At 42.2% G+C, this 16,377-nt stretch overlaps 1 protein-coding gene across 9 annotated transcripts in view; it reads left to right on the forward strand.

The window, feature by feature from the left end:
• Positions 1-16,377, forward strand: part of RTEL1 (regulator of telomere elongation helicase 1) — a 196,493-nt gene that overhangs the window by 17,753 nt on the left and 162,363 nt on the right. For all 9 annotated transcript variants that reach the window (XM_053244686.1, XM_053244691.1, XM_053244693.1 and 6 more), the window contains exons 7-9: positions 9,443-9,518; positions 15,193-15,277; positions 15,932-15,997. In XM_053244686.1, coding sequence (XP_053100661.1) covers positions 9,443-9,518; positions 15,193-15,277; positions 15,932-15,997 — 227 coding nt within the window. The remainder of the gene's footprint in view (positions 1-9,442; positions 9,519-15,192; positions 15,278-15,931; positions 15,998-16,377) is intronic.

Raw genomic sequence — 16,377 nt, forward strand, 5'->3', positions numbered from 1 at the left:
TACAAGTAATATCTGGATCCCAGCAGGATGCAGTTAATAAATGATAGTATAATTTATTGTTGATTAACTAAACAGAACCATAACGGGCATTTTGTCCTCTGCCTTCTTTAGTTGCTCTGATGTTATAGGCAAACATAACAGTTATATGTTTGTTATATAGCATAACAGTTATATGCAGTAACAGTTATAGAATGTCTGTGATGTAGTGATCAGCCATCTAGGATTGACTGCTGCTGATATGTCGCTCTTCCTAACTGAGTGACGGAAAAGAATGGCAGATGTAATTCACTGTTGAACAGAGCTGTAGTGACCAGCCTCCCCACCCTCTAAAGCAGGGGTGGGGAGCCTTGGCCCTCCAGCTGTTTTTGAACTAAAACTCCCACCATCCCCAGCCAAGGTTCCCCACCCCTGCTCTAAAGAGTTAACTGGAAATGAACCCTTGTCTTGACTGAAAGCCTGGTGAATTCTAGGGCAACCAATCAGTACACCAGGTGGGAGGGACCTAGAGAGTGGTTGCTGGGATTTCTGGGAATAAGAAAGGAAACCTGTCCTGGGAGCATGGAGGATGACAGGCAGCAATGGAGTTTTGCTGCAGCAGGATGACTGTAGATCCTTGTATGACAGGATTGCAGGAAAGCTTGATTCTCATCAGGAGTTTGGTGAGTTCAAGGGATGGAAGCCAGGGTTTTTGGCTTTGGAAGTTTAGTCTAGGAAAAGAGTGTTTAGTCAGACTTCACATCAGGAATTTATATTTCCTGTGTGTACTTTGCATTTTCCTAGATATCTGTTCTTTGTAACTGAGTAACTAAGTTTCCAAAGTGTGCTGCCCCAGAATCATCTAGGCGCTTTTGAAGTATTCTTGTAAGCAACTGTATTTTTAAGTGTATCTAAAAAGCTAAAAACATCAGATGGAACTAATCTGTAGTAATTTTAATAAAAAGTCCTTCCCCCCCCCCCTGTTCTTTACTTTTTACAAGTCTCCAAGGGTTGGTGACTTTCTCCACCCAGCAGGAGAAAGGGGGGGGGGGGATAAGGGGGATTTCTTTGGTGCAAAACGCATCTCAGTGAGAGCTTGGCCAAACTGACAGTTAATTCCACATGCAGGCAAGACACCTTGGAGAACATTTGGATTTATGCACTTGCTTATTAGCAAGGAGGAAAAAGCGAATGGGGATCTTTGATCACTCCAATGCCCATTCAGAGTAGCCTGTAGAAGAGATCTGGGGGCAGCAGTAACCTACCAGAACTTTTGGGCTTACCAGAATCTTTTTCTTAACTTTCTGGTTTTTAATCGTTCGTAGGCAGCTTCTTTGAACATACTAAGAGCTGGTTAAAACCGGTTCAGTCAGTTTATTCATTAACTTACCTGAGTCAGAAAAGAAAACTTCCACAAACCAATTTACCACAAGAGCAAAGAAAAATATAATTTTAACTATACATGTATGCTGCTGCATTGTGAAAGGCTCACAATGTGTGCAGTTCAGAATTACTAAATACAAGAGAACCTCGATATTTTCAGGGATTCTGTTCTGCACTGCAACCGCGAACATGGGAACCATGAATATCGAGTCATTGGGGCTATGGGATTGCGGAGGTTAGGTTCCTGGAGGTTGGGAAAATCATCAAAAATCAGCCAAATTTGGGGAAATGCTGTGGGAGGCTGCTTACCATGCTTTGCTGGTCCCCTTGAGTTAAGCTGTGTCCCCGAATGGCCAAAAATAGTGGGTTTTGTTGATTAAAATTAAAAGAAAACAGAGCCAATTTGAGGCTCCTGAACACAAAATGATGGCTGGAAATTACCCTTGAGGTCATTTCCAGCCATCCCCGACCCGTGGATACACACAATTAACCCCTTGTTTGCCAAACCCATCCACCCCGTATACCAAGGTTGGGTATCAATTCCCCGACCGTGGAGATGTGATATGTGAATCCATGGATATAGAGTCAGCAGATATCGAAGTTGTACTGTAAGAGTAATTGTTGTTACTCTTATTTAGTAATTAATTACTAAATAAGAGATCTTGGTTTTGTAATATGCTGAGTAAAAAGGTCAGCTCAGTGTGTTGTGGATAGTTGAAAGAACAAACGTGTAATAAGGAAATGATAAGTGTTGCGATGCTGCTGTGTAAATCTATAATGTACAGTCATCCCTCGCCAACCACAAGTGTTCTGTTATGGGAAAACATCGTGGTTGGTGAATTTGCGGTTGGAGAGCCATTGAAATCAATGGCAAACGGGGTTAGGGGAATTGTGGTCATAAAAGGACTGCAGAATACACTAAAAAAATAGAAAAAAATCCCCCCAAATCACCAGGTGTCAATAGGTGGAGCCAAGGGCCCCTCCAGAAATGACCCATGGAAATCATGGGTGGGGGGGGGGGCCCAAATTGGAAAAAAAAAATCTTGCCAAACCGCTGATACTCAGGTCGAGGTTGGCGAGACCTGCCACAATTTCCTGGTCGCGGATGCTTAAAACCGTGATTGGGAAACCTGTGGTTGGCGAAGGATGACTATTCTTGCTTAGAATAGTGTGTGAAATTCTGGAAATCCCATCTCCTGAAGCATTTGGTAAACCTGAATAATGTTCAGAAATGTTCAGAGAGCCAGTGTGGTGTAGTGGTTAGAGTGCTGGACTAGGACTGGGGAGACCTGAGTTCAAGTCCCCATTCAGCCATGAGACTTGCTGGGTGACTCTGGGCCAGTCACTTCTCTCTCAGCCTAACCTACTTCACAGGGTTGTTGTGAGGAGAAACTTAAGTATGTAGTACACCTCTCTGGGCTCCTTGGAGGAAGAGCGGGATATAAATGTAAATAAAATAAAATAAAATAAATGAAACTAAAATGATCAAGGAGATGAATCATCTTGATCAGTTAGGTGATTTTACTACGGGGTGAGGAGATGATTAAGGTTGATAGGATCATGAGTGTTCTGGAACAATTGAAAATGGGGAAAATTCTTCATTCCCCAAAGAAAGAAGTAAAATGCTTCCTGGGGTCATCCAATGAAATTGCCCAATGTAGGTTTAAGATAAACTAAAAGAAGTTTTTAGCACAACCCATTTATCCAGTGGAAATCACCACCAAAATGTATTGTGATAGACACATGCATGTTGTTTGAAAATGATGTGCCTCTGGGTACAAGAGGGTGTGATCGGAATAGCGCTGTTGTATCCAGTGTGTTTTGCAGCTGGATGAATTAGATGGGGCCATCAACCCAGCTCAGCATGATGGTGGTTCTTAATTTTCTGTGAATCGTGCAAGAAACACACAGGGCTTATTTGGGTTGGCTGAAATACTTTTCTGCTTGGTGCCCTGTAACTACCTACTCGATAGTCACATTCCCAGTTGTGCCACCTCCCCCAACTCCCAGCAGCTGCCCAAGGGATAGTATATGCTATGATATAATAATAATAATAACACCTGTCTGACTGTGTAAATAAATAAATAAATAAATAAAAATAATAAATAATTTGATTTCAATACCGCCCTTCCAAAAATGGCTCAGGTTGGTTTACACAGAGAAATAACAAACAAATAAGATGGAACCCTGTCCCCAAAGGGCTCACATTCTAAAACGAAACATAAGATAGACACCAGCAACAATCACTGGAAGTACTATGCTGGCAGTGGATAGGGCCAGTTACTCCCCCCCTGCTAAATAAAGAGAATCACCATGGTAAAAGGTGCCTCTTTGCCCAGTCGACATGCCATGCAAGACAAACCCCGATTCACTGGAAGTCATCAGGTCATAATGCATATGTGCGGGAATTGGTGACGCTGTCTAGGAAATAGGCCAGAACAGCAGAAACTGTAAGGTTTGTAGGTGCAGCAAATCCTAGGGATAGGGAAATATACCTGACATACTGGATAAATTACTCAACTAAAGCCCTATTAACTTGTTCTTTAGAGTAACTCCTGAACACTACTATTAAATAACTTAGTCTGGATGTCAGCCAATGTCTCTAAGGCTCCTGCTGTCTTGCTGAGATGAAGGGTGAAAGTGGTATGGTTGAGAATGACCCTGTAAGAGTTCTCAGGCTGTGGCAGTTATTGAAATGTAAGGCTGTTTGGTAGGATAATAAGCAGCAGGGTGAGCGAGGAATTGGGATATTTAAACTATCACAGCTGACAGTTGTCATGCTTAATGCTTTATACATATTTCAAATTTGTTTTTACTTTGTCCTTTGCAATGAATTGATTGTATGCAGACTTACGCATTAGAGTTTATTCTCTAGGATGAATAGATAATATTGTGGCAGCTTAAACACTAACAAATGTATTATGGCATGAGATTTCATTGGCCAGAGCCTACTTCTCAGATGCATGAAATGGACTGTGAGGGGAGAGAGAGTATGTATCTTCACAGTCCACCTCTTGCATCTGATGACGGCTCATGCCACAATAAATTTGCTAGTCTTTAAGGTATCAAAATACTGTGTGGTGTTTTAGCTACAACAGACTGACATGGATGGGTACTCTAGAATTTGGCAGGTGTTTGCTCATTCTAGCTTTAAGAGACAATAGTAGAGGGTAATGAAATAAGACTAATTACCTGATTATATTGATGTCTAAAAACTAATTGTGGGTAGATGTCTTTCAGCTGCTGTTCAGCTGCAGATGGATGAAGAGCAAGGATTATATTTTATTTATTTATTTATTTATTTGTTGTATTTATATGCCACCCTATATAAAATCTCAGACTGGTTTACAATCTAATCAACCCCAAACCTAAAAATAATACAGATTTAAATTGCCATATACAAATCCTTAAAACTGTTAAACATCATAAACTAAACGCCTGATAAAACATGTGTGTTTTCCAAAGTAGTTTAAAAACAACCAGAGATGGAGAAATTCTGATTTCATTTGGGAGTATGTTCCAGAGCCATGGAATACACTTTAGGTGGCAATTGGATTATTGTTGAAATTGGATTTCCCTTTATGACTGCTTCAGTAGCAGGTAGCATGCCTTAATGAGGACAGAGTATGTTCTGTGTGATTCCCTACTCACCTGCTAGAATATAAATGTTACACAAAGTATAAATCCAAATGCTGCACTTGCATTAAATTAGACAAGAGAACAGTGTATGTTTTGTGTTGTCCAATGTGTTTTAATATTGGAATTAGATGTGGGTGGCTCAGGTTTGGAGTCTTGCTCAACCTTGTTCTCTGTGATCTTGTCCAGGGTCACAGTCTCCCATCCTAAGCTTCCCCATGGATTTGTAAAGATTAATTATGGGTATGTTATCCCATACCCAACATTTAGCAAGGTTTCTCATTGTGGCAGATATCCCTCCCCTGTTGGTAGCCATTAAGGACTATAGCTCAGGACCTTCTGCATGCAGAAGGTCTCAGATTCAATCCCTGCTATCTTTAGATGGGGTTGGGAAATGGCAATCTGAAACCCTGGAGAGCTACTGCCAGTCAGTGTAGACAACACTGAGCGAGATGAACCAATGTTCTGACTTTTTATGGTAGCATCTTATAAAACCCTAAGTGACAAGCCCCCACTTGTGTCTCTTGCGTGGAGTCTAGGACCAAGATGAGAGATTGTCCCTGACCAAGCACTTAAAAGCCTTGGTGTAAGGTCACCTTCCTTATGAAGCAAGGCTACAACATCTGGTGCTTTTTATTTTGGAAAAGAGGTGACTAAGGGGAGACATGATAGAGGTGTATAAAATTGGGCATGGAGTAGAGCGAGTGGACAGAGATTTTCTATCTCACAGCACTAGAACCAGGGGTTATCCCATGAAACTGAAGGCTAGGAAACTTATGACCAACAAAAGGAAGTACTTTTTCGCATAGCATATAATTAATCAATGGAATTCTCTGCCATAGGATGTGGTGATGGCCACTAGCTTTGATGGCTTTAAAAGGGAGGACAAATTTATGGAGAACAGGTCTATCAGTGGCTAATAGGCTGGTGGCTGTAGGACACCTATAGACTAGATTTAGAGGCAGGATGCCTCTAAATACCAATTGCAAGAGAGCAACAACAGGAGAGAGGGCATGCCTTCGTCTCTTGCCTGTGGGCTTCTCATAGGCATCTAGTGGGCCACTGTATGAAATGGGATGCTGTACTGGATAGGCCATTGGCCTGATCCAGCAGGGCTGTTTTTATGGTCTTATGACTGTCCCCCAGCTCAGTGGTGGCGGGATCATGGTAACCACAGATTTTGACTGGCTATGAATACCTGCCAGATCTTATAAACTCTTTGTTTTCCATTCAAAGCCCTTTGGACAGGGCAGGAAAACTCTTAAGGACTCAAATATATTTGTGTGTGCAGTGTTGTTGTTTTTTAAATTTTTTTTGACATTTTGTATTTTACAACAGCTTTCCCCCCTCCTCCCAAGCCCCATCTCCATTGAGAGCTGGTTGTGGGGGTGTAATCTTATCAACTCAGAATTTCTTAAGTCATGACTTTTGGTGTATGGAAGCAAGAGTGACTCTGTAATTCACTATAGAATCACTCTATAATTCTAATACTGGGAAGCTTTCTATTGATCAGTTTTTATCCTTTTCTTAATGTCTCACTGTAAAACGTAGGTTACCCAACTTATTTTAGTTCAAAAGCCAAACCTCAGATCTTCTTATCCCCAAGCGGTATCTGCAGATCACATCTGCTGAATTACCCAACTTCTGGTGGCCGATTTATTTCATTGGCATGCATCATGCTGACATCTGCAATTGTGCACTTATGGAATGGAGAGAAAGTGTTCTGTGTCCTCTAAAATGGCATACGATCGAATTTGGGGAATGAGCATATACTGTAGTAGGATTTGACAGTGTGTAAAGTGATGCATGTTAGAGTAAAAAAAATTAATTTCATATATAGGCTGACTGTGGTAACTAATCAGTAAAAGATCTTGGGGCTTTGGAGAATAGCTCAGTAAAGATGTTAAGCCAGGGGGCATGGCAGCTATTTTAAAAAGGTGAATTTAATGCTATGGATCAGTAGCAAAGGGAAATAAAATAAAACTGCTAATATTGATTGATTGATTAAGTGCCATCAAGTTGGTGTCGACTCTTAACGACCACATAGATAGATTCTCTCCAGGATGATCTTTCTTCAGCTTGGCTTTTAAGGTCTCTCAGTGGTGCATTCATTGCTACTATAATTGAGTCCATCCACCTTGCTGCTGGTTGTCCTCTTTTTCTCTTCAACTTTTCCCACCATTATGGCCTTCTCAAGGGAGCTGGATCTTCGCATAATGTGTCGGAAGTATGATAGTTTGAGCCTGGTCATTTGTGCCTCAAGTGAAAATTCTGGATTGATCTGTTCTGTGATCCAGAACAGATCCAATATTGATAATCTGTTCTGTGATCCAGAACAGATCCAATATTATACAGATGTGAGATGTGGCCACACTTGGAATACTGTGTAAAGTTCTGATAGTCTCATCTCAAAAATTATATTGTAGAGCTGATGAGGTACAGAAAAGGGCAGCCAAAATGATCACAGGACTGAGGCATATTCTCTACAAGGAAAGGCTACATCATTTGGGGCTTTTCAGTTCAGAAAAAGGTGATTAGTGTGGTAATGTTTTAGAGGCTTATTTAATTATACATAGTGTGGAGAAAGTAGGTAGAGAAACATTTTTCTTCCTGTTCCATATCACTAGAACCAAGAGTCATCCAATGAAATTGCTTGGCAGGGCAGACAATAGAAGTTTTCCACACAGCACACAATACATTTTTGGCATTTACCACAATCAAATATTGTGATGACTACTAGCTTAGCTTACTGTAAAAGTGGATTAGATAAATTAAGGTCTTTCAGTGGCTACTGGTCATGGTGGCTATATGCATTATCCAGGTTCAGAGGCAGTATGCCTTGGAATACCAGTGTCTGCAGAACAACAGTGGGAGAGTTGCCTTCATGCTCTCCTTGTGAGCTTCCAGGAGGCAGGGCTAGTTTGATCCAGCAGAGCTCCAATCTTCTCATGATGCACAGCAAAGAGCTTGTACAGATGGACTTCAGATTCAAAGCAGGCAATTTAGAAAAGGCTTCAGGGTGTAAGCCACTGCACTCTTTTGCTTGGAATACACTAACACCTCTATGCAGATGATGCCATGCTTCTGTTATGGTCTTTAGTGGGGATGAGCTCTCGCTGACTATTGTCATGAAAACCTGCTTTCCATCATACTATCAGAAGACAAAGGTCGTAATGTTTGCCAGGAAACTCATTATGCACAAATGGCAAATTACTGGGGTTAGTGTAGCCCAGACAACGCAATATGTTTTCTGTTTGTTTTCAGGAAGACCCTCAAGACCTTCAGTTCTCTCAAGCTTTTAATTAGAATTTTAATAACTTGTTTTATTATATTGGCTTTATTGTGTTTTATGTATTAACCTGTGTTTTTAATGTTGGCATCTGTACACCGCCTAGAGATATAAAAATATGATATAAATATTATATGGTATAATGATACCACATACCATATATCATATACCATATCAGTATGATATAATATGATAAATATAAGTATGATATAAATATTATATGGTATAAAATATGATAAATAAAACGAACAAACAAATATAAATATTGGGGGGTCATTTTTCAGGCATCAGGTAGCTGGAAAGAGCAAACTAATTACACTGTTACAAATGCTCAGAGATCAACCACCACGATTTTGAGATTCTTTTTCTCTTCTGTGGATAGATATGTCCCAGCTGTCATTAAGGTTTTTCAAGCCAAGGTTATTCTACAGCTTCTGTATGGCTCTCAGATCTGTATATACAGTGATTTCCATCCACTTGAGAATGAGGGGCTGAGAACTAGAGGCGTAGATGCTCTGCACCCAGCCCAGCTAGTTAATATGGAATAGCAGACAGACTTAAGCCTGGCACCAAGCTTCGCGAGACTTGGAGCTACCAAGCCCTCACAAAAACCAACTAAATACCTCTATGACCCAATATATCCAGCATACAGAAGAGCCCTGACATTGCCTCGGTTGGATGTACTGCCCTCTGCGGTACTAGAGGGCAGGTTTAGGAGAGTTTGCTATTGGGAGAGATTGTGCCGTTGTGGAAATGGAAATATTGAGACAGTTGGCCATGTGCTTCTGTATTGTTCTTTCTGTCCTGAGCTGCGTTCCAAATACATTGCTCCTCTCATTCTTAGATCCCTGGATAGGTATTTCTTTCTGATAAACAGACTTATGTCTCACACACAGTAGCCAAATTCTGTATGGCTGTGATTAAGATCTGCACATGGTGTGCCAGAAACGGTAAATTATAATCGTCCCCCCTCCCTTTTCTTCCTTTTAAATTCTATTTTATTTCAATTTTCTATGTAATAGATTCTATATGTGTATGTGCATATATGTGTTTATATTGATATCTACTTTCAAGGTTCCTTTTATTTGATCTTGATTGTATATTTGATCAAAGATCGCAATAAACTGAACACTAACATCTTTTTTCTTCACTTTACAGAGAAGAGCACTGAGAGAGACCTGATCAACTCCATCTTAGATATTGAAGACCTTGTTAAAAATGGAAACAAGCACAGGTCACTGTTTTCCCCCTCTACTTTGTACTGCTCTGACACCATACACTGACAATGGTGGGGCACATTTACCAGAATCTTTGTTAGAATTAAAAAATGGACCCATCTGGCAACTTTTGGGGGAACTGTTATGGAAGGGTTGGAAAACTGCTTGATTCCTAGAGTAATCCTTCATTGGCTATGATTGCCCATGTGACCATTAAGGAGGCATTACCCTCACTCTGATTTGCTTAACTTGCCCTTAGTGACATCAGCTCACAGCTAAATGTGATTGGCTGCATTGAATTTTGGTGCCATCATATCCAGTATTTGATCCATGATCGTCTAGGATTATTCAGAGGAATGAAATGGAGAGAAAAACGACTTCTGAAATGGCAGCAGAAGTCAGATGGGACAGAAATGGCAGATGGGGAAAACTGTAGGAAAACAGTGGCTGTGAATGCCTGTGAAAAAGATAAAATTCAGGGCTTTCTTGGAAGGATATTGAGCACCCTGAAATCACTACTTCTCTAGCAAAGACTGCAGTACATTCAGCTTGGGACTCATTCATATTCATATGGCATTCATGCAGATGTAAACAAACTATAACAATGGCTGAGCATACCCAAGAGCAGACCTAGTGCAATTATAATATCTGGTACTATTTGTGGATGTCAGGGAGCTTGTAGGGTTGTCTATGGGTCTTCAGGAATGGCTCCGAGCTGCAGAGGCCAAGTGTCTGTGAAAAGATTGTCTCTGGTCACTTTGTGAACTATGCTATGTTAAACGGTAGCTTTATGATGTAGATAAAAACCTCTAAAAGGTTTTGCCACCGGTAATGAACAAAATGTCTGCTTTTCAAAGGTACTTTAATAGTCCAATTCAGCATAGAAATTCTGGAGAAGAGCCCTACCATACATAAAGAGCAGGGTGACAGTCAGTCCCTCCTCCCAAGGACAGGTCTTCTGGGGAAAGGGCTGGGCCAGGCAAGGAGTAAGGTAATGCAAACTGGGACTGAGAACAGCCAATGGACAATTAATCTTTGATAGTAAACATAAGCCTCACAACATGTCCAGTTAGCTAAACAGATATTTGCTTAATGGTGATTGAAAAGCTATTACAGAATTTATTTATGTATTTATATATTTCTTAAATTTCTATACTGCCCCATACAAAAAAGACCCTGGGCGGGTTATGCACGTACCCTCTGGGGATACTGTATAAAGGGCTTTACTTGTAATCATCCACTGTCTCCCTTTTATGGCTTCTTTTCTTGGCTGAGACCTTGATTTATGTTTGTAAATCTGAGTGTCCTAAAGTCTAAGCCTGCTAGCATTAGGGATGTGCACGGAACCCATGCCTGCCAGACCAAAGGGCGGGGGTGGGTGGGGGTTGGATAACCTTAAGGGTGGGGGAGGGTGCTCTTACCCCTCTTGCCACGTTTCCCCCGCTGGTGCTTTGTGTTCAAATGGTCTGGCAGAGCAGCAGCGTACCTCCCTGTCGCCCCTTGGACCAGAAGTGACTGGAAGCATGCACACGCTGTGTGTATGTGGGGGGGGGTGCATGTGCGCGTATACAACGTGCGCATGTGCACTGGGAACTTCCAGTCACTTCCAGTTCGAGGAAGCAACAGGGTGGCAGGGAGGTATGCTACTGCCCCGCCAGACCATTTGAATATTCCGTGCTGGTGGGGGAAATGCAGTGGGTGGGGGGTAAGATCACACTCCCCCACCCTTAAGGTTATCCACCCCCCACCTTCAAACCGGCTCAAACACTGGTCCACGGAACCGGTTTTAGCGCTGAATGGTTCTTTGCACATCTATAGCTAGCATTTCCCCCTCTTTATTTTCCAGCATGTGCATGGTTAAGAATTTATTCCCAGCATTCTCTCTTAGTAAACTAGAACTAAGATGGGCCATATGGACACAGCAGACCATCTACCTTTAGGATCTGATGGGCCAGACCGGCCTGTTAAGAAACTCACAAAAAGTTCTCAAGAGCATAATAAATGACTGTGGAAAGGGCATAGAGAGATGAGTTTGTGACCCACGTGTAGACTACATGGTGACTTGCCTGCCTGGTGTGAAGGTTGCGGACATCACACAGTGCCTAGATAGACCGTGCTGGGGAGGAGTAGGCTGTCGTGCTGCACCAGCAATGTTGGGAAATGTAGTCAGGAGGTCCTGGAAGCCAGATTTAGGCTGCTAGGTAGCATGTTGGAGTCCAGGACCCCAGGGTAGTGTTACTTGAAGTGCTACCTGTTCTGAGTACAGGGCTGGCAAGACAGGCAGAGCTGAGGGGTCTCAATGAGTGGATGAGACTATGGTACCTGGAGGAAGGGTTTAGATTTGTTAGGTTCCGGGATACATCTTGGGGCAAGTAAAAACTGTACAAAAGGGATGGACTCCACTTGAATCAAGATGGAACCAGACAGGTTGCAGAACAGCTTTTAAAATGATGCCTGCAGGACCGCCAGCATGAACTGGGTGGTATTTCATTCATCAAGCAAAATCCCTTAAGGTGTGAGGGTGCAAACGTTTCAGATCAGCCTGATGAGGACAGAGTAGAACCAGGAGTAGAGCACATGGAAACTCATGACAGGTGGTCAAAAAGTTCAAATGATGGTAATGGAGATAGCACACACCAACGCCAAGTAAGAGACTCGACATATCGGTGTTTATATACCAATGCCAGAAAGCTTTACGCCAAGATGGGTGAGCTGGAGTGCTTGGTTGCTATTGAAAACATAGATATCTGGATCGTGATCCGTTGTGGTCATAAGGATTGGGTTCTGTAGTGAACATAACGGAAACCTGGTGAAACAGTGAGAACCAGTGGGACACATATTCCTGAATACAAACTACAGAAAGAACAGGGAGGGGTGGATTGGGGGTGGTGTAATGCTTTATATTAAAGAAGAAGGGATAGAATCCAACAAGCTATAAAACTCGGGAGGAGTGGACACCTCCACAGAATTATGGTTGACAATACAAGGACTGAAAGGAAATGTGTTACTAGGGATGTGCTATTGCTCTCCGTATCCAAATGCAGAGAGTGACTTGGAGTTGGAAAAGCAAATAGGAGAGGTGTCAGAGAGAAAGAGCTGTAATAATGTATAACTTCAATTACCCTCACATAAACTGGGCAATTCAGGAGGACACCAGCATGGCTGACAAGTAGAGTCAGGGAAGCTATAAAAGGAAAGAAGATTTCCTTCAGAAAGTGGAAGTCCTGCCTAGATGAAGAGAACAGAAAAGAACATAAACTCTGGCAAAAGAAATGCAAGGAAACAATAAGGGATGCAAAAAGAGAGTTTGAGGAGCGTATAGTTAGAAGTGTCGAGGGGATTAACAAAAACTTATTTAAATATATCAGAAGCAGAAAACCTGCCTGGGAGGTGGTTGGATCCATTAGATGATGAGGGCATGAAAGGGATTATTAAGGTGGATAAGGAGATTGCAGAGAAGCTGAATGAGTTGTTCGCATCTGTCTTCATGGCCGAGGATGCTGACCATATACCCACTTCGGAACTGAGCTTCTCAGGAGGCTGAAGAACTGGATCAAATTGAGGTGATGAGAGAGGATGTTCTAAACAGTCTTGAAACACGAAAAATTAAATTGCCAGGGCCAGATGGCATCCACCCAAAAGTTCCAAAGGAACTCAAATGTGAAAATGCTGATCTGCTAGCAAAAGTATATAACTTGTCCCTAAAGTCAGGCTCTGTACCAGGAGGACTGGAAAGTAGCCAATGTAACTCCAGTTTTCAAAAAGGGATCTGGGGTGTGTGTGGTGTGGTGGGGAGGAATCTGGGAAATTTACAGGCTAATTAGGTTAACTTCTGTGCTTGGTAAATTGATGGAAAGCATACTTAATGACAAAATTGTTAAAGATATAGAAGAACAGGACTTGCTGAAGGAGAACCAGGATGGCTTCTGCAAGGGCAAGTCATGCCTTGCTAACCTTTTGGCGTTCTTTGAGAGTGTCAACAGGCATGTGGATAAGACGTGATCCAGTTGGACTTCCAAAATGCTTTTGACAAAGTTCCCCTCCAAAGGCTCTTGAGTAAACTTAGCAGTCATGGGATGAGGGAACAGATTCGTGTGTGGATTGGTAACTGTTAGGACAGGAAACGGGGTGGGAATAAATGGAGAGTTTTCACAATGGAGGGAAGTAAGAAGTGGAGTCCCCCAGCAATCTGTATTGGTACCAGTGCTCTTTATCTTGTTCATAAATCATCTAGAAGTTGGGGTAAGCAGGGAAGTGGCCAGATTTTCAGATGACACCAAACTATTGGTGAAATCCAAAAACAGATTGTGAGGAGCTCCAAAAGGATCTCTCCAAACTGGCCGAGTAGGTGACAAAATGGCAAATGTAGTTCAATGTAACAAGTGTAAAGTGATGCACATTGGGGCAAAATATCCCAGTTTCACATATGCACTGATGGGGTCTGAGCTGTTGGTGACTGACTCAGAGAGAGCTCTTGGGGTCATGGTTGACAGCTAGTTGAAGGTGTTGACTCAGTGAAAAAGTCAAATTCCATGCTAGGGATCATTAGAAATGGGACTGAAAAATAAAAATGCTAATATTATAATGCCATTATACAAATCCATAATCCAGCCACATTTGGAGTATCTATATAATTAATTCCTGTAGAGATATCCTGCAGCAGGGGCTCTGCCTCCGCTGCAGCCGCAACCAATGGTGGGCCCAAAGGGGGCGACACGTACAAGGGCGGGAGGGAGGACCGCGCGCCAGGAGCCGGCTTGGGCGGCGTGCGGCGTGTGCCAAGAGGTGGTTGGGGTAGTGGGTGAGAGGACGATGGGCAGCGGGAGGAGGACGGGCGGCGGATGAAGCCCTGCCACTCCGAGGAGGAGCATGGAGAGGAAGAGGGAGGCAGTGGCGCTGCCCTGAGGAGGAGGGCAAGAGGACGGTGGGAGGAGGATGGCGAGGCGGAGAGAGGCGGCGGGACGGCCTGCCCCTGGTCCCCCGGGGTGAGGCGGTGGCATGGGGGGCGGCCGGCCGGGCCCAACTAGAGGTGCAGATGCTCTGCGCCGGGGCCTACTAGTTGCATATAATTCTGGTCACCGTATTTTAAGGAGGACACTGTAGGTCTGGAAAAGGTGCAGAAGAGGGCAACCAAGATGATCAAGGGCCTGGAGCCACCTTCCTTATGAGGCAAGGCTACAGCATCTGGTGCTTTTTAGTTTGGAAAAGAGGCAACTACGTGGAGGTGGATAGAGGTGTATAAATTATGCATGGAGTAGAGAAAAATAAATTTTTCTCCCTCTCTCACAACACTAGAACCAGGGGTCATCCCATGAAACCAATGGCCAGGAAATTTAGGACTGACAAAAGTACTTTTTCACACAGCACATCATTAATCTATGGAATTCTCTGCCACAGGATGTAGTGATGGCTATTAACTTGGATGGCTTTAAAAGAGGCTTAGACCAATTTATGGAGGACAGGTCTATCAATGGCTACTAGTCTGGCGGCTATGGGCCACCTCCAGCCTCAGAGGCAAGATGCCACTGAATGCCAGTTGCAGGGGAGCAACAGCAGGAGAGAGGACATGCCCTCACCTCTTGCCTGTGGGCTTCTCAGCATACTGGACTAGATGGGCATGATCCAGCAAGGCTGTTCTTATGTTAGTTGACTTGCGCGCATGTGTGTAAAGATTCATTTCTTTTTAAATAGAGTTTGTCCCTATTATCTCTCTCGGAGTCTGAAGCAGCAAGCTGAGATCATTTTTATGCCTTATAACTATTTACTGGACTCAAAGGTATGTCTCTAGCCAATTCAGATCTGTACTATTTAATGTTTTAAAAGTATTTTAGTGGATATGCCAGTAAAGGGAAATTACTTAACTAATTTATTGTAAAATACATTATGAATTTAAATGCTTATCATACAAGATGGAAAAGTAAGAATATGTATGATGTTTAAATTTTGAACCACAAAGCTTCATTTGTGTGTGTTTCCCTGTAACTTAACTTAACTTTAATTTAACTTAACTTAAGGTTAAGGTTAAGTTAAAACGTATTTTATGATTGATTGATTGATTGAGATCCCTCTAATTCTTTTTATCTCTGTGTGCGGAATGAGTTTTGTTCTGAGTGGCATTATCAAGGCAGTGTATGCACACCTGCATTCAGAATGGGGCCTTTCTGAGTCAACCTGAGCGGGATCTAAAATTAACTGAGCGGACATCTAAAAACTTGTGAGCACGCGCACGTGCACACGCCTTAGAGGGAGCAGTGATCTCTAGGCTGTGTACAAATTTAAAACATTTAAAAATCAACACAGATTAAAATACACAAAACAAAATTAAAACAATAGTATAAAACAGTTATTAAAACAAATTATTGAACTTCTAATTAAAAGCTTGTGAGAAAAGGAGCCTCAGATTCTTCCTTCCTTTTTTTCCTGTTTATAGAGTCGAAAATCTCACAACTTAGACTTGAAGGGGACTGTAGTGATACTTGATGAAGCTCACAATGTGGTAAGTAAAGTTGCTGTTGGCTTGTCTCAATATTTACCAAAGAGGGAGTCTTTGTCTTTTATGCTAGCTCTTCCACACAAGAATTATATTAATGTATGAATGTCTTAATAGACTACATCATTTGGAGCAAAAAAATGGTGTTAAGGCCATAAAGGTACTTATTTCTCACAGCTGCCTCTCTGATTATTGGTCCTGTCTGGGGTGACAGGACCATCAAGGAATTCCCCCAGATTTTATACATGCAAAGCACATTCTTTTGCACTGAGTTATGTTCCTTTATTACTTTATGAAGCTTACTTAACAGCAGTTAACAGTTAGCACACATTCTGCCGTATTAGACACAGAAGTTCCAGGAACTTTTAATATATGGGTTGTCTCAA

Source organism: Hemicordylus capensis, chromosome 4 (genome assembly GCF_027244095.1).
Source record: "Hemicordylus capensis ecotype Gifberg chromosome 4, rHemCap1.1.pri, whole genome shotgun sequence".
Lineage (NCBI taxonomy): Eukaryota > Metazoa > Chordata > Lepidosauria > Squamata > Cordylidae > Hemicordylus > Hemicordylus capensis.